This window comes from Schistocerca nitens, chromosome 10 (assembly GCF_023898315.1).
Source record: "Schistocerca nitens isolate TAMUIC-IGC-003100 chromosome 10, iqSchNite1.1, whole genome shotgun sequence".
Classification (NCBI taxonomy): domain Eukaryota; kingdom Metazoa; phylum Arthropoda; class Insecta; order Orthoptera; family Acrididae; genus Schistocerca; species Schistocerca nitens.
The window spans coordinates 58137768-58158847 of record NC_064623.1 but is presented as its reverse complement, the minus strand read 5'-3'; the positions used below and the strand labels follow the sequence as shown (position 1 = coordinate 58158847).

Here is a 21080-nt window from a genome sequence, read left to right as displayed (position 1 = left end):
ACACAAGAGACTAGGTCAGGTTATTCTGCGGGCATAACTGACGGCTCTTGGAGCGCAAAGTCCAATAGCAAGGATATAGTTTCACTATATGCCATTTCAGCCAATGAGGCTGAAACGGCCTGTTTTTGTGCTGTGTGGACTCTCAAAAGTACCCATGGTGGTGGCTGAGTAAGTAGTCTTCTGTGGCACATGAGGACTGCCTATAACGTGTGTTGCCACCGGTCAAAAAGACCACTGCTTTGTGGATTCTATGAAATATCCTAGTGCCTGTCATATGAGAAAGTTCCAGGAAGATGGGAAATTCGAACTGCCAGCCCTTGTCACTGAAGCAGTGGAAGTATGAGACCTGTATTTCAGTGAATGCTTTGGTGGTAGATTGAGTCATTACCTCATTAGCTTCAACCCATCACACAATAGATCACCAAATGAATGTAGCGATAGCCATTGGAGACAGGTAGTAGGCCGACGAGATCGATATGTAAGTGTTGAAAGCACTTTTTTTGTGTTCCGAAGCGACCTTAAGGTGGTTGTGTGTGATGTGATGTGATTAGTTTGTTGACACAGGACACATGCGTGAGCCCATAGTTTACAGTCTTTCTTTATGTCAGGCCATCCTAACCAGTCTGACACCAGGTGAATGGTTGGCTGAGTACCAGGCTGTGCCAAATTAGGAAGTTTTTTTGAAGAAGACAGCGGAAATCTTGAGCAACAAGGGGGCGTGTCCAATTTTGTGAGACATCACAGGGTGAGTCGCACCTGGGATTCATCTAATTTCAATGCATAGGTTCGTGGACATGTCATGAATGAGGCCTTGTAACTGTTGATCTTGTTGTGCCTCAGCGAACTGTTTGTAGTCGAGGTGAGAGCACAAAATGCTAATATGCTAGAAATAGTCTGTCACAATGTTCTCCACGTCTTTCAGGTGTGGTGGACATCCATTATAAACTGAACAACGTATTTTAAGTGCTGAAACCGTTGGTGGCTATGGTTCTTCGGTGGGTTTGGAATAGAGCCTGCAAGCATACGATGATCAATGTAGTAATTAATCAGGGGGCGCCCTTGTAAACCTTGCCTGAAGTGGTGCATTGCTTCATAGAGTGCTTTTAGTTCCCTGTCATACGCAGACCACTTGTTTTGTGATGGCTTGAGCTTCAGCGAGGAGAAACCTGAGCGGCTGTTGAATGACCCCCATCTCTTGTTGCAGCATAGCACCAATAGCCAAGTCACTCATGTCTGCTGTTAAGATCAGCTGTGCATCAGGGAGTAGGTGTGCCAAGGTGATGGGCTGAGTGAGGCCCTCATTAATTAGTTCAAAAGCGGATTGCATCTCGATCTTCTGCGTGAGTTTGTGTTTGCCATTGGTGCGCCTTTTTATAGTCAATGACACTAAAAACAGAGTTGTTCGCTAAATAATGGGTGAAGTCCTAGATTTTTGGTACCCGCCCATAATTGTATGAAGATTGAGGATTCTGTAATCACTACTCAACCTCAGAGATCTGCTTTTTGAGGACCAATTTTGTGGATTAAGCCCAGTAACTGTCAGAGGGGCAAACTATCCCTCTGGTGGCCCTAAGCACGAGGTGCATTCAAGTTCTAAGGCCTCCGATTTTTTTTTCTAATTAACTACTCACCGGAAATCGATGAAACTCGCGTTACTTCTCGATGTAATCGCCCTGCAGACGTACACATTTTTCACAACGCTGACGCCATGATTCCATGGCAGTGGCGAAGGCTTCTTTAAGAGTCTGTTTTGACCACTGGAAAATCGCTGAGGCAATAGCAGCACGGCTGGTGAACGTGCGGCCACGGAGAGTGTCTTTCATTGTTGGAAAAAGCCAAAATTCACTAGGAGCCAGGTCAGGTGAATAGGGAGCATGAAGAATCACTTCAAAGCTGTTATCATGAAGAAACTGTTGCGTAACGTTAGCTCGATGTGCGGGTGCGTTGTCTTGGTGAAACCACACGGTGTGCGCAACCCTTCCCAGACGTTTTTGTTGCAGTGCAGGAAGGAATTTGTTCTTCAAAACATTTTCGTAGGATGCACCTGTTACCGTAGTGCCCTTTGGAACGCAATGGGTAAGGATTACGCCCTCGCTGTCCCAGAACATGGACACCATCATTTTTTCAGCACTGGCGGTTACCCGAAATTTTTTTGGTGGCGGTGAATCTGTGTGCTTCCATTGATCTGACTGGCGCTTTGTTTCTGGATTGAAAAATGGCATCCACATCTCATCCATTGTCACAACTGACGGAAAGAAAGTCCCATTCATGCTGTCATTGTGCATCAACATTGCTAGGCAACATGCCACACGGGCAGCCATGTGGTCGTCCGTCAGCATTCGTGGCACCCACCTGGATGACACTTTTCGCATTTTCAGGTCGTCATGCAGGACTGTGTGCACAGAACCCACAGAAATGCCAACGCTGGAGGCGATCTGTTCAACAGTCAATCGGCGATCCCCCAAAACAATTCTCTCCACTTTCTCGATCATGTCGTCAGACCGGCTTGTGCGAACCCGAGGTTGTTTCGGTTTGTTGTCACACGATGTTCTGCCTTCATTAAACTGTCGCACCCACGAATGCACTTTTGACACATCCATAACTCCATCACCACATGTCTCCTTCAATTGTCGATGAATTTCAATTGGTTTCACACCACGCAAATTCAGAAAACGAATGATTGCACGCTGTTCAAGTAAGGAAAACGTCGCCATTTTAAGTATTTAAAACAGTTCTCATTCTCACCGCTGGCGGTAAAATTCCATCTGTCGTACGGTGCTGCCATCTCTGGGACGTATTGACAATGAATGCGGCCTCATTTTAAAACAATGCGCATGTTTCTATCTCTTTCCAGTCCGGAGAAAAAACATCGGAGGCCTTAGAACTTGAATGCACCTCGTAGATCAGTTGATAGTTGACTTAGTCCATGACACAGAAGGACTCCAGGTGTAGTGGTAATCATACGAACTATTCGATTCTGAATGGTACATTGTACGAATTGTTCTTTTGAGCGAATTCTTGGAGACATGGTAGAGAGTGGGCAATTTACTGGTGCAGTGCTGACCTTTGTAGTGGTAGATGGGGGCGATGCTGTGAGCAACTCCATGGATGGTGGCAGAGATGTCCAGTCAGCATGGTGTTAGAGATATTATGTGGCAGTGGGTGAAAGTGGTTGGGGTGCTGCCATGTCATGTGAAATATCTGTTCGACATCTTGATTTCTGTGCTGGACCATGTTGTTGTCATCTCACATGTGTCATAGCAGAGTTGTTGCAAGAGTTGAATGGATTTGATGGAGGCACTTCTGGAGGAGGCAATGTCTGTTGGACAAATCTATGGGAGGTGGGTGTCAGAGTGTGAAGTGGGCTTTGGGGGCCATAGAGGGAGTGTGGCCAACAACACCTGTGGTGGAGTGGCCGCTAATGATGTGCGTTAGCTTTCCACCAGGTGGGTCTAGCACGAGATGGAAGTGACAGAGAAAGTCTGAGTAAGTAACTGGTTCGGCTACATCTGCAATCATAAATGTCCAAGAATATATCGTTGAGACCGAGGTCTAGTGTGTGGAACTGTGATACGTAGACTCATAATGTCATATCATTTGCTTGGACGGTCACATAAGATGGGAGTTGACAGGGTGAAGAGGGTGACTAAGCACTGACCTCTGAGCCGGTGTTGACGAGGTATAGTCGGCCACAGATGTGATCACGTAAAAAAAGTATGTTGTGAAAAGTGCAGGGCAGAAGTGGTTCATTGTTGTTCATGTCCAGATGATATAGATACCCTGCACAGTCTAGTGCGCTACCTGTGAACCGTGCATCAAATTTGAGAAACTGCGTGGTGGATTACAGTTACGAGTGGTATCAGTGTATCGTACACAGTACCAATCAGCAGCATCTGCGCAGGTGCAGGCATGACGTGGTTTCATGGTGTTCTGCACAGTTGCGGGTGCAGTGCGGATGATGTGTAAGTGGATGTTTGGTGTGGCTGTGTGGCACATGACATTGCAGGTCTTACAAATGCGAGCAGCAGTCTCCAGTGGGGAACAAATAACTATTTCAGATGAGTTTAATAATGTCTGACTACATGTTTAAATACATGCAGGCTCTCGATGGCACTCAACAAAGTTAGGGCCTTGAGCAGGCATCTTTTCAATTACACATTGATTACCCGTGGGCTCTGCACAGAGCCAAGCGTCCGTGAAGTGTGGTGGGCAAGCCGACTAGTGTGATGTCACAAGTTCATTGACGAGTCCGTATTTCTCGTGGGCCCTGGGTCGAGTGTGATGACGTCAGAGTCAATGCGAATCTGGCGAGGTCGATTCAGCTTGTGGTAGGTGGTAGGTTGGTTGTGCAACCATTGTAGCTGCTAGGCAACTCGCCGCCTTTGTTGTCGAAATTATTTATGTATTGTCTATGCTGTATGACAGGCTGTGTTCGACTGGCGAGTTTAAGTTGTGTATCCGAAGGTTCGTGCTCGTGGGGTACCATGGCCAATAGGACGTGTGTAAAGTTCCACAAACGACAAGGTCCATAACGTTTTGGTGGGCACGAGGTGGAGATCAATCCGTGTGCGGAGCAGACGCTATAATTACAATGGAGTCTGGACAAAACTTTGTCTTAAATGACAGAATGGATTTGTTCCTTCAGGGACCAGGGAAGGCAGCTGAGCAGATCAGCTTTCACAGTCTCGTATTTGCAGTTTCCCAGGAGGGCGAGGATGATATCGCTTATGGTATCCGCATGTTACCCAAGTGGTAAGCAGAGTAACGATGTCACTCAAAGCAAAAATCCTGTCCAGTATGGCAAACCAGAAAGTTGGTTAATATGGCCAAAGAGGAGGTAGACTGCGATGTGCCTTTTGGCCGATAGGTTGCTAAGACGACATTCGTAGTGGAAGAAAATCTGAGCAAGTATTGTGTATAAGTGCCACGGCATGACGTGCGGTAGGCAATGCAACCGATTGCATGAGGGCCGGAGCACTCCGATTCATATGCAGCGTGGTCAGTAGATCTGCAAAATTGAGCAGGCACATATCCAATGGGTTGGGTTGCTGCCGCTTGGAAGTAGCGTGGTTTTGCATTTGAAATGGGATCTTGAGTGAGATCACATAGTAAACAATCTGTTACACTCCGCTGTTTGGCTGCGTTGCGCATGACGCAGCACTGTCCAGAAGAGTGTTATTGTCAATTTTTATCACACGAGATGCGTGCAGGAAGTTATCCACAGCATCTCACGTCGTGCCACGAGTACTTTTGTACAAATTATGTGGCATAATGAGGGCATGACGACAGCATTGTAGTAGCACATTGGTCGGAAATGTTCAAGTTACGTGCGAGGATGGTCGTCTGAGTCATCAATGTAGTGTTACGACTTATATAATCACACAACATAGACGCATCAGAGGAGACTTTTACTAACGAAAGAAACGTATACGTCAGAAGCATCCGAACTCGGCAAAGTCATAAAGCGGACTAATAGCCGGAGAGTTTTGTGTGACATACCGCTCGACCGCCAGCTATCATGTTTGTCGACACAGTGTTTCCACATATGTGCATTTTCTCGTTCTTGATCTGCAGAAAACAAATTAACAGCATTATGTAAATTTCGCTCATGAGCCCAAAAATTGAAGTGACTCTTCCCTTTACTGTCACATAAAAGAATCAAAAACAAAAAGTTCGGAACAAGTGCACTTTTCTAGCTTACATTGCTAGGTGAGTACAGCTAAAAAATAAGCGAGAAGATAAGTCGCTCAATACCTGCTTCTTGATGCTGCTAGTACAATTTTGCCTAATTGAAAATCATGGTTCGCTGCAAATAATTGTAGGTCTAGGAATATGATTGGCTGTGTTTTTAATTTTGAACTCCGTTGCAGTCTGCTTCTTCATTACTTGTCTTATTTTCTTCGTTTCATGCAAACATTTTCATAAAATTGCACAAATCAGATTCCATTCTAAAACAAACATCATCAGATCGCTTGCAAGCAACACCAAAACTAATTCACAGTCCAACTACTCGCGCCATAACTCTCCAACATCTGCTGACTGACTGCTACACCAATCAACAAGTGCCAAGATGCAAAAAGCTGCACTTCAGCAATTTTAAAATGCATCGATCTTTTACATCCAAAGAGTTCAGTACACAGTTACATACCTCTTTCACAAATGTTCTCAGAATAAACTGAAATAACAACAGTGCTTTTAAAATATAATTACAGTTTCACATTAAATTGGAAATCAATTTTATATATTACTTCCGTTAATGGAAAATATAACAATGAATTATGGAATTACATTTATGAATTTGATTCATTTGGATCGTGTTATGGATTTAATGCGAGTATCATATTCTGCAGTATGTAAAAAAATACGTTTTAGATGTGAAAATTACCGAACTATCAGTTTAATAAGTCACGGCTGCAAAATACTAACGCGAATTCTTAATGGAAAAACTAGTAGAAGCTGACCCTGGGGAAGATCAGTTTGGATTCCGTAGAAATATTGGAACACGTGAGGCAATACTGACCCTACGACTTATCTTAGAAGCTAGATTAAGGAAAGGCAAACCTACATTTCTAGCATTTGTAGACTTAGAGAAAGCTTTTGACAATGTTGACTGGAATACTCTCTTTCAAATTCTGAAGGTGGCAGGGGTAAAATATAGGGAGCGAAAGGCTATTCACAATTTCTATAGAAACCAAATGGCAGTTATAAGAGTTGAGGGCATGAAAGGGAAGCAGTGGTTGGGAAGGGAGTGAGACAGGGTTGTAGCCTCTCCCCGATGTTATTCATTCTGTATATTGAGCAAGCAGTGAAGGAAACAAAAGAAAAATTCGGAGTAGGTATTAAAATTCATGGAGAAGAAATAAAAACTTTGAGGTTCGCTGATGACATTGTAATTCTGTCAGAGACAGCAAAAGACTTGGAAGAGCAATTGAACGAAATGGACAGTGTCTTGAAAGGAGGATATAAGATGAACATCAACAAAAGCAAAACGAGGATAATGGAATGTAGTTGAATTAAGTCGGGTGATGCTGAGGGTATTAGGTTAGGAAATGAGACACTTAAAGTAGTAAATGAGTTTTGCTATTTGGGGAGCAAAATAACATGATGGTCGAAGTAGAGAGGATATCAAATGTAGACTGGCAATGGCAAGGAAAGCGTTTCTGAAGAAGAGAAATTTGTTAACATCGAGTATAGATTTAAGTGTCATGAAGTCGTTTCTGAAAGTATTTGTATGGAGTGTAGCCATGTATGGAAGTGAAACATGGACGATAATTAGTTTAGAGAATAGAAGCTTTCGAAATGTGGTGCTACAGAAGAATGCTGAAGATTGGATGGGTAGATCACATAACTAATGAGGAGGTGTTGAATAGGACTGGGGAGAAGAGAAGTTCGTGGCACAACTTGACTAGAAGAAGGGATCGGTTGTTAGGACATGTTCTGAGGCATCAAGGGATCACCAATTTAGTATTGGAGGGCAGCGTGGAGGGTAAAAATCGTAGAGGGAGACGAAGAGATGAATACACCAAGCAGATTCAGAAGGATGTAGGTTGCAGTAGGTACTGGGAGATGAAGAAGCTTGCACAGGATAGAGTAGCATGGAGAGCTGCATCAAACGTCTCAGGACTGAAGACCACAACAACAACAACAGTGTAAAGTCGCAGTTTATTCATTTTTCCTACTGGCTATCGGAATCGCTATGCAGTGCCATCCTCAGGAGGTCCTCTGGCATGCAATCATTACTCTCGCTTCCCAAGTATGCGCGAATACTTGACACATCTACTTTGGAACCGAGCATGACGAATGTATGTCAGGTGATGGCATGAGGACAGTGTTGCGTACGGATGCCGATAGGCGGTAGGCAAAATCACTCACTTTCCAAACATTAATCCTGACTTGCGGGCTCTGCTGTTATGGTTAAACGGACGTGGCATGTTAATTTTAAGGGGTGGTCAGATGCCCTTCCTGTTGCCACCCTGCAGTAGTCCAGAAATTGCTTCATCACTCCCTTCGAAACGGATGAATGAGTTAGCTGACTGCCAGACGCAGCAGTAACTACGTAAGACAATGTATAACATATTTAAAGCAAATACGATTTGCATCCTTATAGTGGTGCTATTATTTTGTACGACTGGCGCGAAATTTGAATAGACATCATGTTTCAGATGTAGACACACGACTAATAACTTTCGTTTATAAGATAATTTTACTGTCGTTAGGCCATTACAGCAATTGACAAATTTTAGCACAATAGACAAATTTTTGTACAGCACAATCGTTACATTAATAAACAGAATAATAAAGCATTATTGACTTACAATTCAATGTCCCAGTCAAAGAATTCTTTTAATTCATAAAAGGGGTTGGCAACAAGCCACTTATTTAATGTTTTCCTAAGTTCACACTCTGGAAGATCTTGTACTGTCTGCGGAAGCTTATTAAATAGTTTGTCCCACTTGCTCATAGCTATTGACTGTCTTTGCTAGTCTACAGTATGATGTATATATGGACTTGTTTTTCCTTGTGTTGTGACCATGGATATTATTTCTTGGTGTTGCAATGTTTTTCTGTCAGTGGTTATCATGTTATCATTGAGACAATTATAAACACACTTAAACATAAGCTCACTTAAAATTGAGTCCAATAAACGTGAAAGAACAGCTGTAGCTGTTCATAACTGAATGGAACGCAATGGAATTCAAATAAATTCTAGTCTGTACGGAACGTGTCACAGGTTTAGACTCTTCCGTTAAGAGCATCTGGTGGTAGAACTGACTAAAATCTAACACCGTAAAATAATGTGCCCTGCCAAACCATGTGAAACAGTTGTGCAAGACTGGTAAAGGAGCAGTGTGAAAGAGTATTGACAAGAGCACGATAATCTACGACTGACCTACAGTCCATGCCATTCCCCTTGAATACAACAAAGATGGGTGAAGTATAAAGCGAGACGGATGATCTGATGATGCCACCAGTAAGTAACTTCTCATTAATCTTGTGTAACTCTTTCATTTTTGGATGGGACGAGCGACATGGTGCTTGATGAATGGGTATACCATTGGTCAATACAGAATTTATTAGTAACCCCCAAATTATCGATCATTACATTCAGAAATTCAGTGAGAATCCTTACAATTTGTTCGGCCTTGACTTCTTTCAAAGGAGCAACATCAAATTGTACAGAATCACCTTCAATGTTAAATTATGATTAAGTAGCGTACAAATGTTGTAAAGTTGAACTTTAGCACAGCATTTCTTGTCACAATAATCAAGAACCATGGTAGTCCTCACAATAGAGTCGCAACCTTGCAAAACACACGTGGACAAACATCTTGCAATTGCAAAATTCTGTGGTCATGAAAAACCCAGAAGGCTTACACTGTTACATTGCCGACCAATGGCAACGTTTTCTCGTTCAACACTGAGTAACTGGTGGCTTTAGAGAGAATTTATGTATGTCCCAGTACTTACGGTACAGTACCACTCATAATCCGTAATGAAAATACTGCTCTCCAAGTCCAATAAGGTGCATGTGGGTTCGTGGTTAATGGCTGAAGAAATATCACTAAATCCTGGGTTATAATATGCATAGTCACAATGGAACAAAGACTTCTATCGACAGTAGGTTCACGAGCTGGTGAACTGCACACTAGCCTGCCTCGGTCTTTTCGATGATTTGGTGTGAGTACTATCAGATAGTACACTCATTGTATTGGGAGTGAAGAAACTGATTTGATTCGCCATGTTGTTCCGATGAGCAATTTGCGACAATGGCCCCCTCAGACAGAACCCTGCTTGCCTAGCTGAGCCTTATACAACTGAAGTGTTGCAGGTTTCCCAGAGGTTGTCTGCTACCTCAACAACCATGTACATCACCAGCGTCCAATACACCTTGAGCTTGAGGGCTTTTTGCAAAGGTTTCTACCATCCTCGCCGTCTAGGTGGTTAAGCCAAATCCGTGTTCCCTATGAGAGACAATATTACACCGCCGTACCACACAGCGGTGACTGAAACGTGCCCAGAACTTAACTGTTACGGAGTACTGGCGGTGCTCATCAATCCCCAGCTCAGGAAGCTCCGGTTCACCAAGCCTGTACCCAATTACTACAGACAGCTCCCTGAGATAGTCATCCTTCAGCAAGACCACACTAGCAACTTCAGACACAGGTCAGTTATTGCATGCCACAGATGCAACAAACAATACCCCCAGCCCTTGCAGAGGCGCTAATAAGACCAAGAACTGTTTGACAGTGTGTTGACTAATGGAGAGTGTTACTTCCAGGTCCTTCAAGGAGTTGTGTGGATGGAATGAAAACCACCTCGGAAAATTTGCCTGAACGACCTGCAGTGGTGGTGTTGTCGGTCCTATGTGCTGGCCTCTTGCTCGCACCTTCAGCTTTTGGCAAGATCTATGTGTTTCTTTTTTAAATAAATATGTCGTTATTGTCTATAATACATCATCACATGTCACAGTTATCATTATCTACTTCACACAAAATAAAAGTATACACATCACCATAAATCTTTCTTTCTCTCCTATGTATAGTTACTGATTTGTCTGTTTATATTATTCCATATAAGTTCTTCCAAAATGAACCCGTTGTCTGTGATATGACAGATATCTTTCATGCTGTACTACCTCTGTCTGCAAGTGCTTCTAAACCTCAAAAATCTACATGGCTATCTGTATAGTCATCCAAAAACCACCTGCAAAAAGTGAAATTACAAGAACAGAAAAATCAAAATGCCCGTAAGTTAGCAGACCTTTGCAATGCTAATGGGATGAACACATTGTCGACCATACTTCCCTGTATAGAGGAGCTTGAAAGCAATTACTATTGAAGTTGCTTGTGTGCCAAATGAAAAAGAAGTAATCTGAGGTCGCAATGTATTTAGAGGATGTCATTTTGATTTTGGAGGCAGTACTTTGATAACTGCAGCGATTTTTGCAGAAATTTATGCAGATTTTGGAGCTTTAGAAGGATTCTCAGGCAGAGATATTACAGCATGGAAGACACACATCACCATAGAAACTCTTAAGTTGTTTAAACATAATGGTCTGCAGCATGGTGGAGAGAACATTGTCCTCCATGTCCTTTCAGCAGCCCTGCAGAAGGAAGCTGAAGCCTCTCGGGGTATTGGCCTGGAAAACCTTCAGCTTCTGCAAGACAGAGGGCGGTCCTGTGCGCTGGACCCATGCAGGATCACGTGGTAAACCAATATCGTCTTGACGGTGTGCTGGCTGGTGGGGAAAGTGTTGACCTCCACATCCTTCCAGCACTTATGTGGTAGGAATGAAAACGGCCTTGTGATATTTGTCAGTAGTTCTGTTGAGGCTGGTCCTATGTGCTGGGAACTCACAGAGGCCTGCCAGAGACGTGATCATCTTGACTGTGTGTTGACTGATGTAGAGTGCATTGTTCTTCAGATCCACAAAGTGTCCGTGTAGTAGGAAGCAGTAGCGCCTCATGGTAGTGGTCAGGAAGACCTTCACTTCAGCAGTGTGAAGGATATTCTTATGTGCTGTGTTCATGCAGGGGCACACAGGAGACCTCGATTGGCTTAACCGGCTGATGGCTGACGGTAAGTATGCATTCCTCCAGATCCTCCCGGCAGCTCTGTGGCAGGATGCGGAAGTGCCTCAGAACATTTGAAAGGAAGACCTTCAGCTGCAGGCGGGCATACTGGGAACCCACACAGTTGCGTGCACCTAGCCCAAATGGTATATAGCTACACACGTGCTCCTTGCCATCACGGTCCTTCAAGAAGCGTGAAGGGTCAAACTTCTGTGGGTCCGGGAAGAACTCTGGCAGGCGATGGGTGATGAAGGGCATGAAAGCCAATGTGGTGCCCTTGGGGACCAGCACCCCCAGCCTCGAGAGCCAGAGGTCCTTCGTGGCATCCCGAAACATCATTGGGACGGCTGGGAACAATCGCAGCGTCTCCTGTGGGTCACACCAGAAGAGAGTGCAAATAAGATATCAAGTTTACACAGTGTTCGCACACCACTTAGAGATGTAAATAAACTCCTTATATGTAAAACAAGACTTTAACTGTAGATATGTTAAATGTGTAGTCATCCGCCAGGTTACATCTTTGAAGTGCTGACGATGTTTCAAGAGCACTACTGCCCAATATCTGCAGGTTTCCGCTGCTGTCGATTACTGGACAGAAAATACTATAATAGGCAGCTCAGATGAATGCTTGTGAGGGATGAGGTGCAGGAAGGGGCAACAATCGTGGCCATCACTCCCTTTCGCCATGCAGCTGACCATGGTCTGCGTTGTTAAACCAAACTCCGCCCAAACACACCATGAAGGCCCAACGGGACCGACCGGCCGCCGCGTCATCCTCAGTCCATGGGCGTCACTGGACATGGATATGGAGGGGCATGTGGTCATCACACCGCCATATATCAGTTTACGAGACCGGAGCCGCTACTTCTCAATCAAATAGCTCCTCAGTTTGCCTCACAAGGGCTGAGTGCAGCCCGCTTGTTAACAGCGCTCGGCGGACCGAATGGTCACCCATCCAAGTGCTAGCCCAGCCCGACAGCCTTAACTTCGGTGATCTGACGGGAACCGGTGTTACCAGTGCGGCAAGGCCGTTGGCGGTCTGCGTTGTTGGCTGTATAAAATATATTGTCTTCCTAATATACTACTATGCGATAATATTCTGTGTCGTCGTTACCTGGTATAGTCGCCAATTTTCTGTTGTTTTTCATTCACAACTCCAGAGCCTAAGGAGAAAATTGTCGTGCATCATGAAATCAGACATCAAACCCCGTTAATAAACTTGGAAAAGTTGTAGAAACTCTGCCACTGACGATGTTTTCACTAAAAAAAAAAAGGAAATGTGTATCATGACGAAAAAAACATTTTAGGGATTCTGCACAAAATAACAATATTAACACACACTGTATCCATATAAATAAAAATCAACTGCCGCATGTACAGGGTTACCATTATAGAACTATACGAAATACAATCGTCTTAACTTGTGAACGGTTTGCGTTAGGAGGTTCAAACTGTGCAGTTGGCCACGGGGCATCATGGGTATTAGTATACACATGGATGGTTTGGTGTAGCGACGAAGTCCACTTTCATTTGTATGGGTTCGTCAATAAACAAAATGGCCGCATCTGGGGGACTGAGAACCCGCATTTCGCTATTGAAAAGTCTCTTCACCCTCAACAGATGAGTGTATGGTGCACAGTGTCCAATCACGGAATAATCGGTGTGATATTCCTTGATGGCACGGTGACTACCGAACAGTACATGAAGGTTCTGGAGGATGATTTCATCCCCATTATCCAAAGGACCCTTATTTCGACAAGGTGTGGTTCATGCAAGACGGAGCTCGACCCCATCGAAGCAGGAGAGCATTTGGTGTCCTAGAGGAGCACTTTGGGTTAGCCATGGGCCTGATTTGGTCGCCATATTCTCCGGATCTGAACATATGCAATTTCTTTCTGGGGGGCAATATTAAAGACAAGGTGTGCAGCAATAACCCCAAAACCATTGCTGAGCAGAAAACAACCATTCACAAGCTCATCGACAGCATCGATGTTCCGACACTTCAGCGAATCATGCTGAATTTTGCTATTCGTCTGTGCCACATCACAATCAATGATGGCAGTCATATCGAACATGTCATAACCTAAATCCGAATATCTGTTGTGACAGTTACATGTTGAATAAAGAGTGTGCACGCCGTAGTTTGTAACTAATTTACTTTTCTTCATTTGTTCAATAATTGTCACCCTGAATGAAAGATTATCACTTGCGAAAGGCTCGACCGTTTTGGCTGACTTTTTTTTGTTTTTTGTTTCCGTAAGTCTCAGGACAAGGTTTATATGGAAGAAAATTTTTGGAAAATATGTCAGAAAAATCGTAAATCTGGATACTATTTCTGTATGAAAATCTCAATGAAAGAAATGTAACAGTCGGTTTGACAGATCTGCTGTCACGTGTTATCATAACAAAAACAATGTGACGTTCTGGCTGACAGTTCCGCTATTCAGTTTGACAGTTCTGCTGTCGCTCGTTTTCATAAAGACAAAAAATTCCGCATTGAATATTGATATTTTGCGAAATATAATACGATTGAAAGCGATGTTTGAGTGTGTCATCGGCAGTGATCATATCTTTGGCTTATTGCAAAGATTGAATTGATGTCAATTCGTGGTAATTTAGTGTGTCGCAAAAATTCGGTTGGTTTATTTCTTCAGAACCAGTGAGGTGTTGAAATATTGGTCGACATACTCGTACGTGCAATGCGAGCCAGCTACACGATCGTCGAGTGAGTGAGACTGAGGTAGAACGTAAACAGCATTTGGAGGCAAATCGAATAAGAATTTTTCAACAGCGTTACGTTATGACTCCGGAACGATAACAACCAAGAAGGTCAAAGACAAGGGGGGAGAAGGAGATGGACAGAAAAGGGTGAGGAAATGGGTATAAAGAAGGGGAAGAAGGAGGTAGGAGGAGATGGAGAGAGAGAGAGGGTTGTGAGATGTACAGGAAGTGGGGTGGGGAGGGAAGGGGGTGAGATCGATTGGCAGAATTAGGGACGATAAGGAGGAGATAGAGAGAGGGAGGGGGCGAGAAGGAGGGGGTTAGTGAGATAATGGAGAATTAGATTAGGATGTATATCCAATTTCCATGGATATTAAGCAATTACGAAGCAATGCCTGGTTCACTAATACAACATATAAATGAAGAAGATGACTGATACCATTTCTGAAGTGGCAATATGCTGAAAATGTGTGATGATTTAGTGAATTTACATCGGTCGAAGCTGATCTAGTCTGCCAGAGTTACAGTGTTAACGTAACTGCCTACATGAGAATTTTTTCAGAATAACGCCTATTATTCTGCGTTAGATTGCGTGACAATGCACACCCGACTCGCTACCACATTCCTGCTGCACGTATTCTTCTCAGCAGTGGTTACTAATCGTCATTATCAGACTGATATTGTGAACAGAATTCAGGTGTTCAAGCGGATATAGTCGCCAGAAATGTAAAGGACAGAGTTGTAACGATCCTTACAGATCGTAAACGATTTTCAATTTTTTTCCTTTGTATATAATTTTTTAAGGTTTACACTCATGGTGTAAGAGACGGTGTGTAGCTAGTTACAACCACGGATAGCGGTTATTGCTGAAAGAATTACTTTTCGGTTATACTGGTTTTCTCAAAGCCAGTTTAACAAGACTATTACAAGCGCTCAGAATAAACTGTTTCTGAAATAACCGATTTTCGTTTCTTTATTCCTGTTATTTTCTGTAATAAACTTAGAAACCGAACAAAGATTGAAAAATTTTGACCGCCTTTGTTTCAAGACTTATGGAATCAAAATAAATTAACAAAAGTTTTAACCATCCGTCGTTCGCTGCTTTTCTCGAAAAGTGATAAATGTTTGTTCGTGTGTGTGTGTGTGTGTGTGTGTGTGTGGGCGCGCGCGCATTGTGTATTAAACCGACAGAGAGGCTTTGTCCCGCCTTAGCCCTCAGTGGTTCACAACCCCACAACAGGCCCAGCAGTCCACTCACCCCACCAGCCACCCCACATCAAACCCAGGGTTATTATGCGATTCGGTCCCCAGTGGACCCCCACCCTCTGGAACGTCTCATACCAGACGAGTGTAACCCCAAATGTTTGCGTCATAGAGTAATTATGGTGTACGCGTATGTGGAGACAGTGTTTGCGCAGCCATCACCGACATAGTGTAACAGGTGAAATAAGGGGAACCAGCTCTGATTCGCTTAGGCAGATGGAAAACCACCTTAAAAACCATCCACAGACTGGCCAGCACACCGAACCTTGACACTAATCCGCCGGGCAGATTCGTGCCAGGGACCGGCACGCCTTCATGCTTGGGAATCAGCGCGTTAGACCGCGCAACTAGGCGGGCGGGCTAAGTGATAAAGTGGTTAACTACAACAAAAAAATATTCTCCTATCGATTCTAATTTTGCCGGCCGAAGTGGCCGCGCGGTTAAAGGCGCTGCAGTCTGGAACCGCAAGACCGCTACGGTCGCAGGTTCGAATCCTGCCTCGGGCATGGATGTTTGTGATGTCCTTAGGTTAGTTAGGTTTAACTAGTTCTAAGTTCTAGGGGACTAATGACCTCAGCAGTTGAGTCCCATAGTACTCAGAGCCATTTGAACCATTTGATTCTAATTTTTTGAAACTCTGCTGAAAAATCATGACGGAATTGGGGCTCATACCACTGAATAGGATTGGGGAGAAGAGAAGTTTGTGGCACAACTTGACTAGAAGAAGGGATCGGTTGGTAGGACATGTTTTGAGGCATCAAGGGATCACAAATTTAGCATTGGAGGGCAGCGTGGAGGGTAAAAATCGTAGAGGGAGACCAAGAGATGAATACACTAAGCAGATTCAGAAGGATGTAGGTTGCAGTAGGTACTGGGAGATGAAGAAGCTTGCACAGGATAGAGTAGCATGGAGAGCTGCATCAAACCAGTCCCAGGACTGAAGACCACAACAACAACAACCACTATAGAGACATTAAATGTAGTCAGAGCTAAAGGGCGAAAAGTGAGGTTGAAGAACTGTATTTCTGACGTTAATTTGTCCGTTTTCAAGGGCTACAAGCAGATACAGCCATATTATGGAGACGCAGGTAGCATATCAGTAACTTTCAATTTTTATTGTAAACTATGAATGGATTTTTAAGTTTTATGTTTTCTCCTTATACAGGGTGAAAAGTATTTAAACCGACAAACTCTGGGAGGTTGTAGGGGACATCAAAGCAAATATTTTTCCCTAATGTCATTTTTTCCTATGAGGAGTACTTAAACCAGCAGAGGAAGATTTCTCGGCGGCAAGTTAATTAAACCAACAAACACTTTTCCATTTTGTATGACCAAGAGACAACACATTAACACAACCCAATTTCAATTACAATAACTTTTCAAAAATTCCTCCACTGAATCGTAAACATAGGTTACACCGTCTGATCATGCTCTGTCTGACAGGTGCATAAACCCCAGGAGTGTCCTGAATTGTTCCTGCTGCTGCTACTATCCGGGCAACCAGATCCTCTTCTAATGGAACAGGAGTTGCGTAAACAACTCTCCCCACACAAAAAAGTCCAGAGGGGACATACCTGGGGATCGAGCAGGCCATGGTACAGGACCACCTCTGCCAGTCCACGTTTCTGGGAACCGTCGGTCCAGGAATCGACGCACACGACGACTGAAATGTGCCGGCGCCCCGTCATGTTGGAACCACATGCGTTGTCTTGTAGGGAGCGGGACGACTTCCAGCAATTCTGGCAATGCTCTGGCGAGAAAATTGTGATAGTGCCTGCCATTTAATGGTCTAGGTAGCAGATATGGCCCAATTAAAGAGTCCCCAACAACTCCGATTCACACATTAACGAAGAACCGCACTTGATGAGCGCTAGTAACTGTGGCATGTGGGTTCTCCTTACTCCAAACATGCGAAGTGCGCATGCTGAAGACTCCACCACGCCCGAAAGTTGCTTCATCGGTAAACAACACAGAGGATGGAAATGTAGGATGCATTTCATACTGTTCCAGGTGCCACTGCGAAAACTGTGCTCTGGGTGGATAATCAACTGGTTCCAGGTTGTGGACACGCTGTAAGTGAAATGGACCTAATAATTGCTCTCGAAGGACTGTTCTTACATTCGTCTGATTCGTCTCCATGTTACGTGCGATTGCACGAGTGCTGATTGAAGGATCCCGCTCCACATGCTGCAAGACAGCTTCCTCAAATTGCAGCGTTCTTACCGTGCGACGGCGTCCCTGTCCAGGTAATCTGCAAAATGACCCGGTCTCACGCAGACGTTGGTACACAACAGCAAAGGTCGTATGATGCAGGATACGGCGATTAGGATATTGTTGTTGATAAACCCGCTGTGCAGCTCGTCCGCTGTGGTGCGCTGCGTAGTACGCACCAACCATACCAGTGCACTCACTCCAGGTGTATCGCTCCATTAGTAAACAGAGACAATGCACTACTACACTGGTGGACAGCAGTTGCCTACAACTGAAGAGCGTAATACGCCCTCTAACCACTGAAGATCGTAATATGGGCTCCAACAACTGAAGAGCGTAGTACGGCCTCCACCGGTTTAAATAATCCTCACAGAAAAAAATTACATTAGGAAAAAATATTTGTTTTGATGTCCCCTACAACCTTGCGGAGTTTGTCGCTTTAAATACTTTTCACCCTGTAGTTCGTCGCAAGTTTCTGCGGCTCCACCAGTTTTTACTTTTAAAGTGGCGGTGGTTGTAAGTTCCTATGCGACCAAACGGCTGAGGTCATCAGTTCCTAGGCTTACACACTGCTGAATCTAACTTAAACTAACTTACGCTAAGGACAACACACGCACCCATGCCCGAGGGAGGAATCGAACATCCGATGGAGGGAGCCGCGCGAACCGTGGCACTTTTAAAACGAATGGAGAATAATACTTCACTATTACCGAAGTTCGTAAAATATTTCCAGACTAGGGGTGCCGCCATTCTGCAATACCACTGATGTCTGACGGCGACATTGAGAAACTGCCATACAGACCAGACGGGGCAGCTCTTGAACGCTACAGGTGCACTCTTATCACCTAAGAGACCACATAACATGGTAACCGATCATTATTGTCTCAGAAATGTTGTACCTGTTCTTAAGCCACAAGTTGTTGCTCGTTTTTGTTAAATAGCACTGATCGCTTCTCCCATTTTCTATAATAACGCAATATTTCAAGGCAACGCAAATTCCACTTATAAAAATTACTCGTTCTTTAAAAGAGGTTTATTTAAAAACGAAAAATGTTCGTACTTCTGCTATGGCTAATTGATATTTTGTTTTTTAGCCAGTTATTAGTAAAAAAACAAAAACACTTGCTATAACCAAGACCAAACAAATACCGAAACCGAAAAATACCGGTTATTCAGAACTAAAATACTGATACCGGTTTTAACCGGTCGGGGTTTTTCCTATTCCTAGTTGCTTCTGAAAGTGTCGTTCCTGGTTCGAATGTAATGACGTACACTCCTGGAAATGGAAAAAAGAACACATTGACAGCGGTGTGTCAGACCCACCATACTTGCTCCGGACACTGCGAGAGGGCTGTACAAGCAATGATCACACGCACGGCGCAGCGGACACACCAGGAACCGCGGTGTTGGCCGTCGAATGGCGCTAGCTGCGCAGCATTTGTGCACCGCCGCCGTCAGTGTCAGCCAGTTTGCCGTGGCATACGGAGCTCCATCGCAGTCTTTAACACTGGTAGCATGCCGCGACAGCGTGGACGTGAACCGTATGTGCAGTTGACGGACTTTGAGCGAGGGCGTATAGTGGGCATGCGGGAGGCCGGGTGGACGTACCGCCGAATTGCTCAACACGTGGGGCGTGAGGTCTCCACAGTACATCGATGTTGTCGCCAGTGGTCGGCGGAAGGTGCACGTGCCCGTCGACCTGGGACCGGACCGCAGCGACGCACGGATGCACGCCAAGACCGTAGGATCCTACGCAGTGCCGTAGGGGACTGCACCGCCACTTCCCAGCAAATTAGGGACACTGTTGCTCCTGGGGTATCGGCGAGGACCATTCGCAACCGTCTCCATGAAGCTGGGCTACGGTCCCGCACACCGTTAGGCCGTCTTCCGCTCACGCCCCAACATCGTGCAGCCCGCCTCCAGTGGTGTCGCGACAGGCGTGAATGGAGGGACGAATGGAGACATGTCGTCTTCAGCGATGAGAGTCGCTTCTGCCTTGGTGCCAATGATGGCCGTATGCGTGTTTGGCGCCGTGCAGGTGAGCGCCACAATCAGGACTGCATACGACCGAGGCACACAGGGCCAACACCCGGCATCATGGTGTGGGGAGCGATCTCCTACACTGGCCGTACACCACTGGTGATCGTCGAGGGGACACTGAATAGTGCACGGTACATCCAAACCGTCATCGAACCCATCGTTCTACCATTCCTAGACCGGCAAGGGAACTTGCTGTTCCAACAGGACAATGCACGTCCGCATGTATCCCGTGCCACCCAACGTGCTCTAGAAGGTGTAAGTCAACTACCCTGGCCAGCAAGATCTCCGGATCTGTCCCCCATTGAGCATGTTTGGGACTGGATGAAGCGTCGTCTCACGCGGTCTGCACGTCCAGCACGAACGCTGGTCCAACTGAGGCGCCAGGTGGAAATGGCATGGCAAGCCGTTCCACAGGACTACATCCAGCATCTCTACGATCGTCTCCATGGGAGAATAGCAGCCTGCATTGCTGCGAAAGGTGGATATACACTGTACTAGTGCCGACATTGTGCATGCTCTGTTGCCTGTGTCTATGTGCCCGTGGTTCTGTCAGTGTGATCATGTGATGTATCTGACCCCAGGAATGTGTCAATAAAGTTTCCCCTTCCTGGGACAATGAATTCACGGTGTTCTTATTTCAATTTCCAGGAGTGTATAAGCATTAAGCGCTAAGCATGAATGACACAAATCGCTACTAACAAGGAAAACTTCCCATTGCACCCCCCTCAGATTTAGTGGTAAAATGGCCCAGTGGGTAGCCCTTCAAAATCTGAAAATACATCAGGCATGAAAACAGGAAGAAGATGTACTGAACTGTGAAAAAAAAAAAGAAAAAGCGAAATAGAAACAGTGGACGGTTGAAGTTCAAGATGTGCACCATCTAAAGTGCGCGTCATTTATGACGGCGGCCGAGTTTAGGTTCGTTCTGCGCATCTGACGTCACAAAACACAGTCAGCCAATGAACAGAGAACGACGTTGCCAGAGCTCGACTGCAGTGCAGAGCACGGACGAGTGCCTTCAGTTTTAGAAACGTTCAGTCATAAATAAAGTAATTGAACAAAAGCAGTGTCTTGATAGCAGACTTTCTTCTGTAGAAAGTTTGGAAAAAGCATTCTTTATACCGATTGCTTCATATTCTATTAATTAATTAAACCAAACAAGCAATAAGCCTCCTAATTCAGGCGATAGCAAGGAAAGGTGTTTGTTCCATCTCACGAACTGCTTTTTCGCAATAAAGAACAGCGGTAATTGTTTATTTCCTATGTTTCTTC

The 21080-nt window shown here is 44.7% G+C and overlaps 1 protein-coding gene across 1 annotated transcript in view; it reads right to left on the bottom strand.

Annotated features, from left to right (window-relative positions):
* Nucleotides 1-8216: 8216 nt before the first annotated feature.
* The window catches only part of LOC126210475 (cytochrome P450 4C1-like), a 165320-nt gene continuing 152456 nt past the window's right edge, over nt 8217-21080 (bottom strand). The window contains exon 7 of the mRNA XM_049939710.1: nt 8217-11942. Coding sequence (XP_049795667.1) covers nt 11514-11942 — 429 coding nt within the window. The 3' untranslated portion in view covers nt 8217-11513. The remainder of the gene's footprint in view (nt 11943-21080) is intronic.